The 15,842-nt window shown below is 36.6% G+C and overlaps 1 protein-coding gene across 2 annotated transcripts in view; it reads left to right on the top strand.

The window, feature by feature from the left end:
- Positions 1 to 1,471: 1,471 nt before the first annotated feature.
- LOC126161482 (phosphatidylinositol 3,4,5-trisphosphate 3-phosphatase and dual-specificity protein phosphatase PTEN) overlaps positions 1,472 to 15,842 on the top strand; it is a 91,682-nt gene continuing 77,311 nt past the window's right edge. The window contains exons 1-5 of one of the 2 annotated variants that reach the window (XM_049917382.1): positions 1,472 to 2,057; positions 2,145 to 2,380; positions 3,815 to 3,944; positions 10,447 to 10,621; positions 12,593 to 12,700. In XM_049917382.1, the coding sequence (XP_049773339.1) occupies positions 2,038 to 2,057; positions 2,145 to 2,380; positions 3,815 to 3,944; positions 10,447 to 10,621; positions 12,593 to 12,700 (669 nt within the window). In that variant the 5' untranslated portion in view covers positions 1,472 to 2,037. Of the gene's footprint in view, positions 2,381 to 3,814; positions 3,945 to 10,446; positions 10,622 to 12,592; positions 12,701 to 15,842 lie in introns of both variants that reach the window. The other variant, XM_049917381.1, reaches the window with a different exon arrangement.

Here is a 15,842-nt window from a genome sequence, read left to right as displayed (position 1 = left end):
AGCTCCCCATGCGATTATTTCTGAGCATTGGAAAGTTTTTCATTTGAACCAGCTGATAGAATTACTATGTAAAATACCTCATCATGAGGATTGAAGGAGCAAGGCATACAGCTTGTGGACGCCCAGGAAAAAGACTGATAATACCAAGTACCCGAAAGTGAGGTACCGTCCGGGACGCATGGTATGGAGTATCACACCTGTGTGGAAAGTGAGACTACCAGAAAAGTTCATAAAGCATTACTTTGGGCTGTACAGTATCCTTCCTCTCTTGTAAGATAACACACATAAAGGCGAGGGTTATGACCCTTCACCAAAAAGACAAAAACGTAGAGAGCTCGTCCATGTCCTCCATATGAAAACCTGCTATAGCCCAGACGCACAGTTGACGATAAGAAGTTCAAGGAAACTGAAGACTTATTCGACGTTCATGAAGCTTCGAGAGGAGGGGCTACCTTCAATGTTCATCATAGTGAAGATGATGTGACAACACGGCCAGAACACGAGGATTCTCCAGCGCCACCAAACACAGGAATGTTAATAACATATAAATCCAGAGTGCTGTAACCGGCAGCTGTGAGAACTTCTCAAAGAGCGCGTTGCTGTTTCTCCAGGATACAGAGCACTACCGCGAGCTGTGGTACCAATGGTGTGGTGGTTAGCACTGCACTGCACGCCGTCAGTTCAAACCCGACCATCAGCAGTTATTTTGTTTTAGTTTTTATCGGTTCTGGTAGATTCTTGAATTATGTTATGTTTGTAATGTTTACATATTCTGGAATATTCGATGTAGGTACAAATACCTGAATTCTAGAATCCTCGAAGTTTGCATAAATAGCTGCACTCTCTGTCCAGGAGGTCAATGCTTTTCTGGCTGTACGTTGGTGTTAGTAATAAACGTGCTTTCAGTAATAAATGTGCTGTTTCAATGAAGATCCTACTTTCAGAGTTCGACTTGATTCTGGTTACGACGTGACGATATTATCATTTGCATGATTATTCAGTTTACCTGTTTTGTGTTATTTTGTATTTTTGGCTACACTGATTACTTGTACAGACGCTCAAAAATGACTGTAGTATATTATTTGCACTTAATGTTGCCTTAACTTTTTATACTGAGTCGTTATTTGCACTTAATGTTGCCTTAACTTTTTATACTGAGTCGGTGTTCTTGAATTTATGTTAAAAACAATCACTTCTTTTTCTATTGTTAGCAATATACTGGAAAGAAACTTTAAGTTCTTTCATAAGCAACTTTCCCTCTTCATTTGTTATGGTTTGGTGAGTCTTTCTTCCTTAATATTCTGGTTACTGTTTTTATTTCACATCATATGTATCCGCTTTTGAATTCAGAAACGCTCCTTGGGTTTTGCTAATGTCGTTTTGAAGCAATGAATTTCGATCAATGTTCAAGAACTGTTTGATTTTGTGTCGTATGTGGGTACTTTGTAATTGCTATAGAAGGCAGTGATTAATCAAGGATGTTACTTAACATCTCGATGTTCGATCTGTCCTAAAAACTGTGGAAGTTAATGGTTGAAATGGAATTGATATACAACTTTGAAATTTTTGTTTGTGCGATGAAAACCATTATTTGTAGACTGACACTACATCAAACAGAATGTTGATTGTAAACGTACAGTCCAGACCGTTTCAATGACCTGATTTTGAGTACTGAAATAAGGAAACAGACGTGACGGAAGTGCGATATTTTCCGGAAATCGAACAGTGAGGCAGGCGCTTAGGACGGCAAGACAAAGCGTTAGTTTATGAGTATGTTGGTGAGGCTTGGGTTAAAAGTCTTCAAGTGAATAGCATCTCGGAAAAGTATAGGACGCGAGATTTTGTAGGAAAGGACTGGCTATCAAAAATGCCGTAACATACTGTATTGATTACGCCTTCTTGTTACCGCAAACAAAACTGATGAAGATAACGCAAAAGTAATAGTAGTGTACATGAGACCTGACAGATTGAATAGTATGAAAATTTGCCCCGGATGAATTTTATCGTCTGGTTTTGAAGAACAGTGTTTGTGTTGAGATGCGTTCATTTGCCTCAATGTTAGTTGACACATCAAGTGAAAGCTAATATTATTTATTCTTTGAGAGGTGCAGTGATTTTTTTATGGGGTTATGCTTCTCTTGCAGAAAGTCGAGACTAGAAAGTTTAAAATCCGAACAGTTTTCCGCTTCTGCAACTCCACTCCATGTTTGCGTGGAAGAGCAAAAGGGACCAGAAATTGGTTCATCTTCTAAAGAGATCTGTCAGTACACAAAAATGGCTAACACAATCTCCAACATAAAAATGACTAATCCTGTAAGGATCCTTGTGAGTAAAAGGAGAAAACGATATACGCAGGATGGATTTAATTTGGATTTGACATGTATCCTTTACGTATGTTTCTAGGTTTTTGATTGATAAGAATAAAAAGCTCACTAAAATTAGTCTGCCAAATTTAGCCACAATTTTTTTTTTACAGCATCGCTACTAAGATTCCAGCATTTCTTTTCCATCACCTTTTAGTTTTACGCAATTGTACCATACGCGTCGGTGTCGTTCGCGAAGTGCAGTATGAATTACATACTGAATAATTTTCCGGGTAAAGCTAGACAGTCCATCCACATTTGTGAGCGAATCTTACAAAATAACAAATCTTTCATCCTTGGTAACCCTCAGATTTAGTAACTTGTTGACTGAGCGAGCAGCAGTTGGTTAAAAATAGGGGGTAGAACATCTTAACTGAAACTCTCAAAAATATCTTGGCTCTAGGAATATGCACCCTTGTGGTCATTGTAGGCACTAATGTTAGGCAATGGTTGTGGTATTCAGTATGTGATATGTCAATTGCTGTGGCTGGACTTGCACATTAGAGATATGCCTTTCGTGAAGATATATTATGGGTGAAATACCAGTAAATAATGAAGAAATATGTTATATTCCTGCAGTGGGTTGAATGCTGAGTTTTTAATTATTTTCCCTGTTTTTCTCAACCATTCTTTGTCAGTATGTACCTGGAGTTCCTTGTGAACATTATAGGTTATTTGCATTTGATTTTATAAGCTTGTGTTTCCTTTAAAGTATACATAATTAGTAAACAGCAGATGGGAATTTTCTAATTCTCCCTATGTAAAGCTTAGAATAGTTGTTCGAGGCACCAAATAAAAGTTGCAAATGCAGTACATATTTTCTCTCTCTCTCTCTCTCTCTCTCTCTCTCTCTCTCTCTCTCTGTCTCTCTCTGTCTGTGTGTGTGTGTGTGTGTGTGTGTGTGTGTGTGTGTGTGTGTGTGTGTGTGTTTGTGGGGGGGGGGGGTGTACGTGTACTAAATTCCACATTATGTACTGAAAGATCAGTTCTTCATTTGTCCAATTGACATACAGCTTATAAAATCACTCTGAAAATGGTTATTGGTGTTTAAATTGGCAGCAACAGTTTTTGCAGTACATACTTTCTCTTCCTGGATGAAAATAATGTTAGTTACTTGCGTACTCCTTTATGAAGTTATTTATGTAATTTATGGCATCTGTAGTTTAAGATTTGACTGGGTTGCATTCAGCACCTCAAAATATTTTGCTATCCTTGTTATAGCATAAACATTAGTTCTTTCGGATATTAAATGTAGTCAAATTATTCTGCTTGTTGTGCTGTCGTCGCAGTCATTGTTTGGGGGCTTAGCAAAGACAGAATTCATGGGAAGGAAGAGATTAAGTGGAGTAATGAAGATGATTATTTAGTGCTATTTCCCAGAAGTTATGTGACCAATAATTGAATTTTGTCTCATTTTTGAATGACATAATTTTTCTTAATCAACCATACAGACATTAAGAGCAATCTCATAGCAATGGGGTTTCCAGCTCAGAAGCTTGAAGGTGTGTACCGCAACCACATTGATGATGTTGTGAAATTTCTGGAGTCCAAACACAAAGACCACTACAAGATCTACAATCTGTAAGTTGTCATGGAATTTACTAATCAGTGACAGTCCAGTTTAATATGTTGCACTGAAAACTGTAAATTTAAGTGTGTGATTCTGTGGAGTTCCGAATTGACCCATAATCTAATACACGCTGCATCAATGGTGCAGAAGTTTCTTCTAGTAAATTATACCTGTTGTGCATAAGGTTGTGATGTTCATAATAAGATGTCATACATTTGTGTGACGGGCAGAGGAGTTAGTCAAATATTCAAAATGGAAAGTAAAAGTGCTATAAAAGTGATAAACCTTAAGAGTGCTAGCATTGTTGTAATACACAATTGAAGGACTGTGGAAAATATGATTGTCGTCTTACATGCAGAAGTTAGGCAAATATCTGGTCTGGAAAATATTGTGATATGAAAATTAATGCCTATATAGCTCAAGCAAAGTTGTCTAGACACCCATAACAAGGGAGATTTGCTTCTAGACGTTACTTGTTAATTTTCCACCGTGTAATTGTACTTCAGAAAATTTTGTTTACAACCAGTCACCGCAAGTTTGTGGAGTTAAAAATGTAGACATGAACTTTTAACTGAATGATAAGAAATGAAATTTAGAGTTTTACTGATGACATTGTAATTCTGTCGAAAATGGCAAAGGACTTGGAAGAGCAGTGGAATGGAAGGAATAACATTTTGAAAGCAGAATATATATGAGGAATGTCAACACAAATAAAATGAGTGAGGAAATAGAGTTAATCAGGTGATGCTGGTAGAATTAGATTGGGGAGTGAAACACTAAAAGTAGCAAAATAACTGATAGCAGTAGTAGAGAGGATATAAAATATATAGTCTGGCTGTAGCAAGAATTGCATCTGGAAAAGAGAAATTTGATAACATCAGATCTAAATTTAAGTATTGGGAAGGTTTTTATGAAGGTGTTTGTCTGGAGTGTAGCCTTATGAGGTAGTGAAACGTGTATTATAGACAGTTGAAATGAGGAGAGAATATAAACTTTTGAAATGTGGTGCTACAGAAGAATGCTGAAGATCAGAGTACTAATGTGTGGTAGTATTAAATCAAATTGTAAAGACATTAAATTTATGGCACAACTTGAGCAAAAGAAGGTATTAAGGAATCCTCAATTTGGTGATGGAGGGAAGTGTGTCAGGTAAATATTCGGGAAACTGAGGCTTGACTATATTCAACAGATTGAAATCAATGATGTGGAGTAGTTTCACAAATAAGAAGAAACTTAAATGGGAGAAACTGGTGTGGAGAGCTGCATCAAGCTAATCTTTGGACTGAAAACAGCAGTAGCATTGGCAGCAGCAGAAGCAACAACAATGGGTGGGCCAGAGTGTGATCTATAACCCCCCCTGAAGTCTTGGTAGTGGTGACAGTAATTTGTAGCATAGCCCGAGATCTAGGGGATAATTTGATTGAGAGTTGGTGAAACCATTGAATGTGACAGACCGATGTGTAGCTTAGTCTGTTTGGAGAAACTGGCACTGATATGATGGTTAAGTCATCACATTGTTTACTACATTTGTTGTGTTTCCTCCCTCACTGGTGAAAGCTCATAACTAATAGTGATCATTCCTCTTTGTCCATACAGTGTTATAACTTTATGGACAACATAAGTTTCATCACAGTGGTGGCTTTTCTGGAATTGCAATTGCTTATTGTGTCTGGGTTATTAAAGATATTTTTTGAATAACAACAAGTTTGTTCGGAATTTGGAAGTTGCCGCTTTTATTGACTTTCTCAGTAAGCACCAAATATGACTGAATCTTAGTTTTCAGTACAATCTGTAAATCTAAGAACCCAGAATTTAGTGTGATTAAATATTGCACTTTGTGGCCTCATTCAAACAGTAAATGTGTTCTTTTTTTCCAAACAAAAGCTTGATAAAATTAATTTTCATGTCTCTGGCATGAGGCTATATGCTTGCAATCCAGTGTTTCAATTGATCATTTTATCCATTTAACTTTCCCACAACTCATGGATTACATTATAGTGAAATAAGTTATCACATGCTTTACCATACTAATGGAACAGAGCCTGTGCTCTGTTGAGACTTTGGCCCTAAAATTTAGTTGGTCCTATAGTTTTTTATTCTTTCAAAGTATTGTGGCAAATTATCAGAAGTACATGTCTGATGTGTATGTAAACATATTTGATTGTGGTAGGATCAGTCACTGCCATACGCTGAGCATGCCAGCAATCTTTGGGGAGCTCCTTCCTTATACTCCACAAGTATCTTATCACTGTATTCCTCTTCAGTAATCTTGAACATTTGTAGCAGAAATAGCCCTATTAAAAAAAAAAAAAAAAATGTATCACAGCATTTTGATGGAGGCTGTGGATATTGATTTCTATGGCTAAACCTAAAACAACTTGTTAAAAACCATGTTTGGATATTTTTGATTGGATCTGCAAGTATTTGAGGTAAACAATTTTGGGGCTTCATATTCTGTAACATTTTTTAGAATTTGAGCTTCATTTTATGATATGTGCCATATTTATTTCACCTAAAAATAGAAGTTAGTTTCAGAAGTAGTTGGAAAGGTGGAATTAGGATGAGAATGGAAAGTCGGAAATTTTTTGTGTATTTGATGGATATAGTTACACAGGAAGTATGCACAAGGACGGGGTTTAATATAAAAGATATGGAGATACAGTTGTGCATCTGTTAAACACTTGCTAGATGAGATATAATAAGGAATAAGGTGAGTATAGAATTTATAGGGACTACCAAAGTATTGCTAACCCACGAACACAATTTTTACCATGTGTTATCTCCTTTAGCCTGCTTTACAGATGTGATTTATTGTCACTGATTAACGCAATTAAATATTTACATGTGGATTATGTAACATTTGTCATTTCCATTCAGCACGTAGTTAAATCTGTAGTGAAAGAGCAAGTATATTTCACTGTATTCTAAAAGAAAGCGCTGGCAGGTCGATAGACACACAAACATACACACAAAATTCTAGCTTTCGCAACCAACTGCTGCTTCGTCAGGAAAGAGGGAAGGAGAGTGAAAGACGAAAGGATGTGGGTTTTAAGGGAGAGGGTAAGGAGTCATTCCAATCCCGGGAGCGGAAAGACTTACCGTAGGTGGAAAAAAGGACAGGTATACACTCGAGCACACACACACACACACACACACACACACACACACACACACACACACACACACACACAAGCAGACATATTAAAAGGCCATTTAATATGTCTGCTTGTGTCTGTGTATGTGTGGATGGATATGTGTGTGTGTGTGCGTGCGTGTGTGTGTGTGTGTGTGTGTGTGTGTGTGTGTGTGTGTGTGTGTGCGCGCGAGTGTATACCCGTCCTTTTTTCTCCCTAAGGTAAGTCTTTCCGCTCCCGGGATTGGAATGACTCCTTACCCTCTCCCTTAAAACCCACATCCTTTCGTCTTTCCCTCTCCTTCCCTCTTTCCTGACGAAGCAGCCGTTGGTTGCGAAAGCTAGAATTTTGTGTGTATGTTTGTGTTTGTTTGTGTGTCTATCGACCTGCCAGCGCTTTCTTTTGGTAAGTCACATCATCTTTGTTTTTAGATATATTTTTCCCACATGGAATGTTTCCCTCTATTATATTCACTGTATTCTAAAATTGACAAGCAAGATAATATTATGTTTGTCATCGTTGAAGTAGAAGAAATGTTAAAATTAAACTGAATAGTTGTCGCACAACTCCCAGAGAAAACTAGAATTGTGAAATGGGCATTATCATTTTGGAAGATGGCTTCCTTGTGGAAAATAACTGTATAGTTTCATGTAGAATCATAGTTATAGTTTGTCCCTGTATAGTAACAGTAGCATGACTGGAATACTGCAAAAAGGTGATCCACATAATCGTGGCGTGCTCTACCTTTTATAAGGAGGCAGTAGCCAGCATAGTGGATAATCTACTAATTGACATCCATGATGTATAAACAATATCTGTTATTTTAAACAAATTTGAGAACGCCTCGCCAGACCTTATTACTAGCATTTGGGTCGTATTGCATGCAATGTTTGTATTATCACAGTAAATTTTTTGTTTCGCACTTAAAACAAACTTGGTGTTCAGAAATACTAAACAAGCTTAGGCACAACTTTTGTTGCTGTATGATTTTGGTGATAATATAGTCAATATTCCTAATACTAAAGATAGCTTTGGTGTACTTCTGATCTGTTTTGCAGTGGTGCCATGAGTCATGACATCTGTCATCATTTTAGATACCCTCACTTGTTATATTCTTTAGACTACCATACTGGTAGTGTTTTGTAAACTTACACCAACTATTCATACATGAACATTGCTCTCGTTGGAAGTCATAAGGGTGTCATATTTTGCTTCACGTTTTTTGTCAATAGAACAAATGAGTAAATAATATTTACTAGTGAATGCTAATTAAGTTCCTTTACTGCAACAACAAACACAGTGCTTCAATGATCAATGTTACTACCAAAGCCAAAGACACTGGGTAAAAGTACATATTTATGATATCAGCTTTTGTGTTGCATGCTGTAGATGGTAGCTATTTGTTTGGTGAATGATGGGAAATCAATAAGACAGATCATGAGTCGGATGATTAGGCAAGAAGGTGGAACTGAATAGAATACGGTGTTTGACAAATATCATCATGGTGAGAATGTATGAAATTACTGCTTTATGAAACAGAGCTACATTATAGATCAGTCCATCGCCACTGCTAGTTTTCCTGCAGTCACATTTGTTAGCTTTGCAATTCAGAATCAAACTATAACACCAGGATTCTAAACAATATTGCAAGAAATCTTGTCATATTGTGAGCAACATACAATACAAGAAGTAAATATGTAAAGCAGTAACCAACCTTTTTATCCATAATAGCCAGATTAATAATTGGCAGTTTTGCACTCTGCTTGTTGAAAACAAAAGTAATGAACTTATATCTTTCGCTAAAACAAGTAATTAGAATGAGTTATTCTCATTGGCTACCATATACAATCACCTGACAGGCTACAACCAACAGAAACGAATTGCCGACCACAGTATAAGTGCCAGAAATTGCAATCCACAGTGTAGGTATTTCTTGCAATCAGTTTCTGCTTGCAATCAGTTTCTGTTGTTTAAACTGTAAATAGAATAGTTTGATTGAAATCCATATTCAGTTTTGCTTTGTTATCTAGTGGATAATAGGGGTAGCTGAGGGTCTTTTGTGAAAGCTCAGTAGTTTATTCTTTCCTCACTACTTATTCAAACAAGTTTGAACTGTTTGAAAATATATTGTTCGACAACAAATCTTCACGAAGATGCAGCCAGTTATGTACATGTCACATACCAAATAAAACAATCGTCTTTAGATGTCTGTAACATCAGTTTATCTTTTTTAAGTACTTGTCTCTCTCTTTTTCCTTGGTAGTTTCCATCCATATCAGGATAGTTTTATGCTATTTCTCATCACAAAAAATAATTTGATGCTTTTTTTCACACTGCAATAGCCATTTAATATTTCTCTGAATATGGCTATTTTCTATGCCTATTTACAGTGTGGGAGGTTTTCTTCTATAAAATACTTATTATGGAATTATTTTTGGTTAATTTAATCCATTTTTATCAAGATACAGTTAATACATATGTAGAAGTAGCTTTTGCGACTTATTAGTTTCTTTCTTGAGGAGAAAAAGGGGTATGTTGGGAACGTTAAAAAAGGAAGGACAGGTGCCTCTGACATAAGGATTTCCTTTTTATTTTGACCAACCAACTTTCCTCCCTGAGAGAGGCTAGGATAGTTTTTTATACCCTCATGTGTGTATTGGCATTTCTCCTTCTGAAGGTAAGTACTGCCCAGCAATTCTGTCTCTCAACTTTGCAGTTTTGTCAGGGGAATTTTTCTTTTGATACTATATGCTGCCAATACATTTTGTTTTCTAAATTTATTTCTGCAAGAATGTTCTAGGACGGAAATTTCTATTTCATCTGATAGCAGCTTCGTATAATTTCACATTACTATTTTGTGTATACTTGGTCTCCAGTGTCACATATTCTGATGCAAGATAAGTGTGAGAGTAAAGCAGCCTGTGTGTTTACACTAGTCCCACATATTTTTTCTGTTAAAAAGTTAGTGTTCAGATCTGCTAGTGAAAATAGAAATTCTGGCAATACACTGTCAAAATTCTTTTTCGAGTATCTATGGCAGACTCATGGCACTGTGCAGATTTTTGTTAGCCTTAATTAATTTGAATTGCAGAAGGTAACTGCCTGGATGGCACAGTCACTTTCCTTCTTCATCATTGTCTGTTCAAGGTTTGAGCTTCATTCTCTAATGGCTTTGTGGTTGACAGGATTTTAATTCCTGATCTTCTATACTTCTGTATTTTTATTAGAGAGAGACTGTTCACACTTTGGCTCTTTTTGCGTTGGTTGAGTTACTTGAAATTTTTCCCCCATTTATATTTTTCCTTATTGCATAAACAAATTTTTTGGTTAAATTTTGAAGTGTAACAGTGAATATTTTCATTTTATTATTTTGTTGCAGGTGTTCTGAACGATCATATGATGTGAGCAAATTCCAACAGAGAGTGTCTGTTTACCCTTTTGATGATCACAACCCTCCCAAAATGGAACTGATTGGTCCATTCTGTGCTGATGTTCATGAGTGGCTATCTCAGGATCCCAGAAATGTTGCTGCTGTCCACTGCAAAGCTGGAAAGGTAATATGCACCTTCCCTTCAGTGTCACACATTGCCTCATACGTAAAATGCTGATAGTGTCTAAAAACTACAGAGATTGTAAAAATAATTGATGCTGTTCATCAAAGCATTGGGTGACCATAAGAACTACAGCATATTTGGTGTCGGGTATTACATTAAGTACATGTTATATGTATAGTTTGTCAATCCTGTGTAGTTTTAAGGCAGAGATGACTTGAAATAATTTCTTGTCAGTGAGTATGCTGAAAGTAACTGTCAAACTCAAATATGAATTCCAGTACTTTTTGCCTTTTATGTAGTATTTTTGTGACTCAGAAGTTAGATATTTCATAACACAATTGGTATTCTCTTGCCAAACCAGTTCATGATCTCATGTGGTGACTACACTGATGTAATGACATTTTTTCTGTTCTCCATTGGAAGATGCAGAATGGGTAGAAGGGGAGGGAAAAAATCAACAGCACTGACACTAATGTAGCTATGATGTCAATGTGTAGTTATAATTTTATAGTGATGTGGTTATTATTTCATGATTGAGCGTAATTGTGCATCACATTACAACTGTGGTGACATCATTACTCTTGTAGAAATTTACATGCTGCCTATTTCAGTCAAACCACCACTTTAAAATTCCCTTTCAGACGGTCAGTTTTCTTCTGCTTGCTGTATTCGCATGTGAAGTAAACCATCTGGGCACCACAACACTTTGAGACATTTCCTGATCACTTTGATGAAAAGAAATAAAAGGCACTGTGAAATGCAACACATAATACTGCTGATATTAAAATCAGAAGTATGTAATATGTTCCTCCTGATATGCATCTCTCACCCTATTCTGTGGAAGTTGAATTGAAGTGTACTGTTGTTTCTGATTTTTGATTTTGTGTAAATCCAAGGACACATATTGAGTATCACCTTTCAAGGGTACCTTTCAGACTGGCTGTCTTTGATTTCCTTCATACTTTTCACATTTGAGGGTTGGTGCACGGCATCAATCTCCTAAAGCAGTGTTATGCAAATAATAATAAAAAAAAGATAAATTAATTTTTGAAGATTGAAGTGTTTGAGTACAAATGTTCCAAGCTTATTAGTAGACTTTCTAGTAGCTGAGGAATTACTATGCAAGCTTTGTAATCACAGTTGCTTGTAAAGTGTCTCATTTGTAGCAACACTTTTCTTCCCTTTTGTTCAATTATATCTGTACTATCAAATGGAAATGTTAACCATGAAATAGTTAATAATAATTTTTTTTTATAAAATATCATCTTTTTATTTTTAATTATTAATCACATGAAGATAAATTAAAATGTGATAGACATATGAAATGCCATATTTTCGAATGAAAAAATTATACACAGCAGTAGCACCATTCAATCTCTAGAAACCAAATATGTTGTTTCATCTGATGCATTTTTATACAAAATTTGTTTTATTGTGAATACTCACATTTTCATTTGATTAGTTATTAAGAGGAAAAAATTATTTATATTAAAATGTTGTTATTCTGTATTTGTTAACTGACATTTACATTTGATAGTAAATATACAATTGAAGTAGAGATAAAAAAAAATATACTAAAAGTGAGAATCAAACCAACAACGTCACAACTGCGAAACTCTTTGTTATGATTCTGCTAGAATGAGTTTGAGATGTTACTGCTTACATTGATCAGAAATCTTGAAATACTATTTTTTCAAGTGTTTTTATTTTACTTTTTAAAGAATTGTGTTCTGCTTCAGGAAATTGGGAGAAAATTTAAGAGATTCCCTTGTTAGTAATAGTGAGTACCTATCTCATACCTGCACAGAGTTTGATTTTAAGCACATTTAAAGAATTTGTTACTGGTTCGGTAGTGCACTGATTGGACTGAATTTAGTATTTTTATGACTCTCTTATTTGTAATAGAAATTTTGCTAGACAAAAGTTCATTGTTCAGAATAATTTAAGCATTCGTTCATTTTGGTTGTGCAGGGCCGAACAGGTGTTATGGTTTGCTGCTATCTGTTGCACAGCAAGCTGTACTCGACAGCAAATGAAGCACTCAGTTACTATGCTGGAATGAGGACGCATGATAAAAAGGTGAATATTCAAAGCATTGAGAAATAAGTTACCTGTATGGAAAGCTGAAAAACTGTCTAAGTACTTGTTATGGAACCACATTAGATCTCTGAATATCTGATGTTTGTGATCCTTTGAGAGACTACACTCTCCACATCGTGTCTTGCATGAAGGTTTATGTTTTTCAGAAGTATTACTATGTCATTTATTTGTGAAGAATAAAAGTGCGTAATGTACAGTTTGGTTTTATGGCAAGTTTAATCAAGGCAAAACTTTTTGACTAGTTTCATTCTTGTGGGAGAACTCATTACTTGCATAACGTTGCAGGAAAACTCTATGCAGAATTGTTATAGAAATTTTTAAGTAAAAGTTTCCACAGCAGTGCTAAATACATTAACACATTGGAAGAAATATGTAATTTAGGCTGTGGTAAGATAGTCAGTGTCTGAAGAATGAGATGCATGTGGGATGTGGTAATGTAACCACATGTAAGTCTGTTAAACAAACAAATTTGCAAAAGAAATACTTTCATTGAATATACAGATACAGATATTTAATTCTTGTCACCTACAAAGAACTCCTCTCCTAGCAACGCTTCCGCTTCGTTATGCATTTCTGGAAAGTTTATCTAGATGTCTTGTTGGTGCTGCATTGTTCTCCACAATGATCCTTTCAATACAGTTTCAATTTTGGAAGGAAAAATTGGTAAATTTTGTCAGTGGTCAAGCGCACACTGTTTTTGTGTAAAAGGCTAGATCAGGTCCTGTGGTGTACTTAGGTGTTTTAGGCAGCAATGTTGTCAGCACTTGCCGTGATGTATGATTGGAATGAATGGGTGTGTCAGCTGCTGGGTCTATGCAGCCAATGAGCCAGCAGCTGACAAAGAGTATATTTCAAAGGAATAGTGTCACATACTCAATTTTGTGTATCATAATCTCTGAATTCCTAACACATTTAGAAGAAACAGGCAAATATTTTGACAGCCAATATTATTAATTTAATTTAAGCTGTGCTCTTATGTCCCAACCTAATAACAACCTCATAATTTGTGACATGTTTGGAAGAAACAAATATATGCAACAACAAAGGTTATTAATATATTTTTTGCAAATACAGTAAAACTGTCTTATACCAACATAACCTAAACCTGGAACTAAGCTACCGATCAGACTGTTACCACAACCAGGTTTTTTAGCGTTCACACTCATTGACTTTGTGAAATCGCAACCAAACTGCCACATTGCAACCTAGTCACAACCTCCTAATTAATAACATATTTCGTCAAAGTTAGCTATTTGTGAAAACAATGAAGAACTGTGGTTTCTATTTTGGTGCCAGAAATTCGCTGCCTCATTTGTCACCTCTCATCGGTTATCTGAAAGTATTACCCTGATGGACAGGCGAATGTGTCATGTTGCCAAGCTGTGAGTAGTAAAAATCACTGTGTCTGCTGCTGGTCCTGATCTCGACTTCGGCCCCGCACGTGCCTGTGATGTATATCACATATTGGTCATGCAACATTATGTCCCCACAATGAGATTTTCACTCTGCAGCGGAGTGTGCACTGATATTAAACTTCCTGGCAGATTAAAACTGTGTGCCGGACCGAGACTCAAACTCGGGACCTTTGCCTTTTGCGGGCAAGTGCTCTGCAAACTGATCTACCCAAGCACGACTCGTGCCCCGTCCTCAAAGCTTTACTTCCGCCAGTACCTCATCTCCTATCTTCCAAACTTTGCAGAAGCTCTCCTATGAACCTTGCAGGACTAGCACTCCAGAAAGAAAGGATATTGCGGAGACATGGCTTAGCCACAGCCTGGGGGATGTTTCCAGAATGAGAGTTCCGAGTTCGAGTCTTGGTCCGTCACACAGTTTTAATCTGCCAGGAAGTTTCATATCGGCACACTCCGCTGCAGAGTGAAAATCTCATTCTGGAAACATCCCCCAGGCCGTGGCTAAGCCATGTCTCCGCAGTATCCTTTCTTTGAGGAGTGCTAGTCCTGCAAGGTTCGTAGGAGAGCTTCTGCAAAGTTTGGAAGGTAGGAGATGAGGTATTGGCGGAAGTAAAGCTGTGAGGATGGGGCATGACTCGTGCTTGGGTAGCTCAGTTTGCAGAGCACTTGCCCGCGAAAAGCAAAGGTCCTGAGTTTGAATCTCTGTCTGGCACACAGTTTTAATCTGCCAGGAAGTTTCAAGTTTCAGCATTATGTCCGGTTGCAGGCTGCCAGTTAGAAGATAGTATATAGTAATTAAGAATCAGCTCTTAACCAGACGTCATCCATTTGCTGTAAGTATGGATTACTCATCTTCTTAGGGATGATCATCCTCTCATGTGCAGTGTTAACTTCCCACTGATGCTTGTCTTGTCAGTGTGTCTATAGTACTTCTGCACTTGTTATTGAAAATCTGTAATGTAGTCTGGGGTCTAATTTAGGTTGTGAGTTGCCATTTGGTTTAGTTGAGGAAGTAAGTGATTGTGAATATGAAATTGTATTCATATTCAACTCTGGTTGTGTTCATATATTGAGCTGTTAAGTAACATGAGACCCAAAGCAAAGGAAGCTTTGAGATAAGCTGCAAAATGTTACTAGAATTGTGCCTACTTGGGATAACTGTGTGCTGTCCACGTTATGTCTTAACTTATTTCTTAGGTGCTTGTATCTCTTTGCCACAGCCATATTTATCCCTGATAATACAAGGATGATTCAGAAAATAATCTCTGTTTGGCTGTAAATAAAAACCTACATGAAAAAAATTATTATATACATCTTAAAATTACAGCTTTTTGCCATTTTTCAACAGTTGCCATTTAAATTTAAGCATTATTCACGGCATTTCAATAATTTACACATTCCTACTTCATAAAATTCTGTTGGCGTGGTGTGTAGGCAGTGTTTCACAGCATTTTGAAGTTCTTTGTTGCCATTGAAGTGCTGCAACACAAGCCACTTCTTCATGTGTGCAAAGAGATGAAAATCAGTTGGCACCAAGTCTGCACTGTATGGAGGATGATAAAAAAAAGGTCCCGTTTGAATTGCTTCAAAATGTCTAGTATTTTGGACACTGTGAAGATGGGCATTGTCTTGCAAAAACCCAACACCAAATGTTGGCACACACTGACATCTTGTTTTGAATGTCTCACTTAAGTTTTTACATAGTTTCG

Source organism: Schistocerca cancellata, chromosome 2, assembly GCF_023864275.1.
Source record: "Schistocerca cancellata isolate TAMUIC-IGC-003103 chromosome 2, iqSchCanc2.1, whole genome shotgun sequence".
NCBI lineage: Eukaryota > Metazoa > Arthropoda > Insecta > Orthoptera > Acrididae > Schistocerca > Schistocerca cancellata.
Note: the sequence above shows the minus strand (reverse complement) of the source record. Positions and strands in the feature narration are given on the sequence as shown.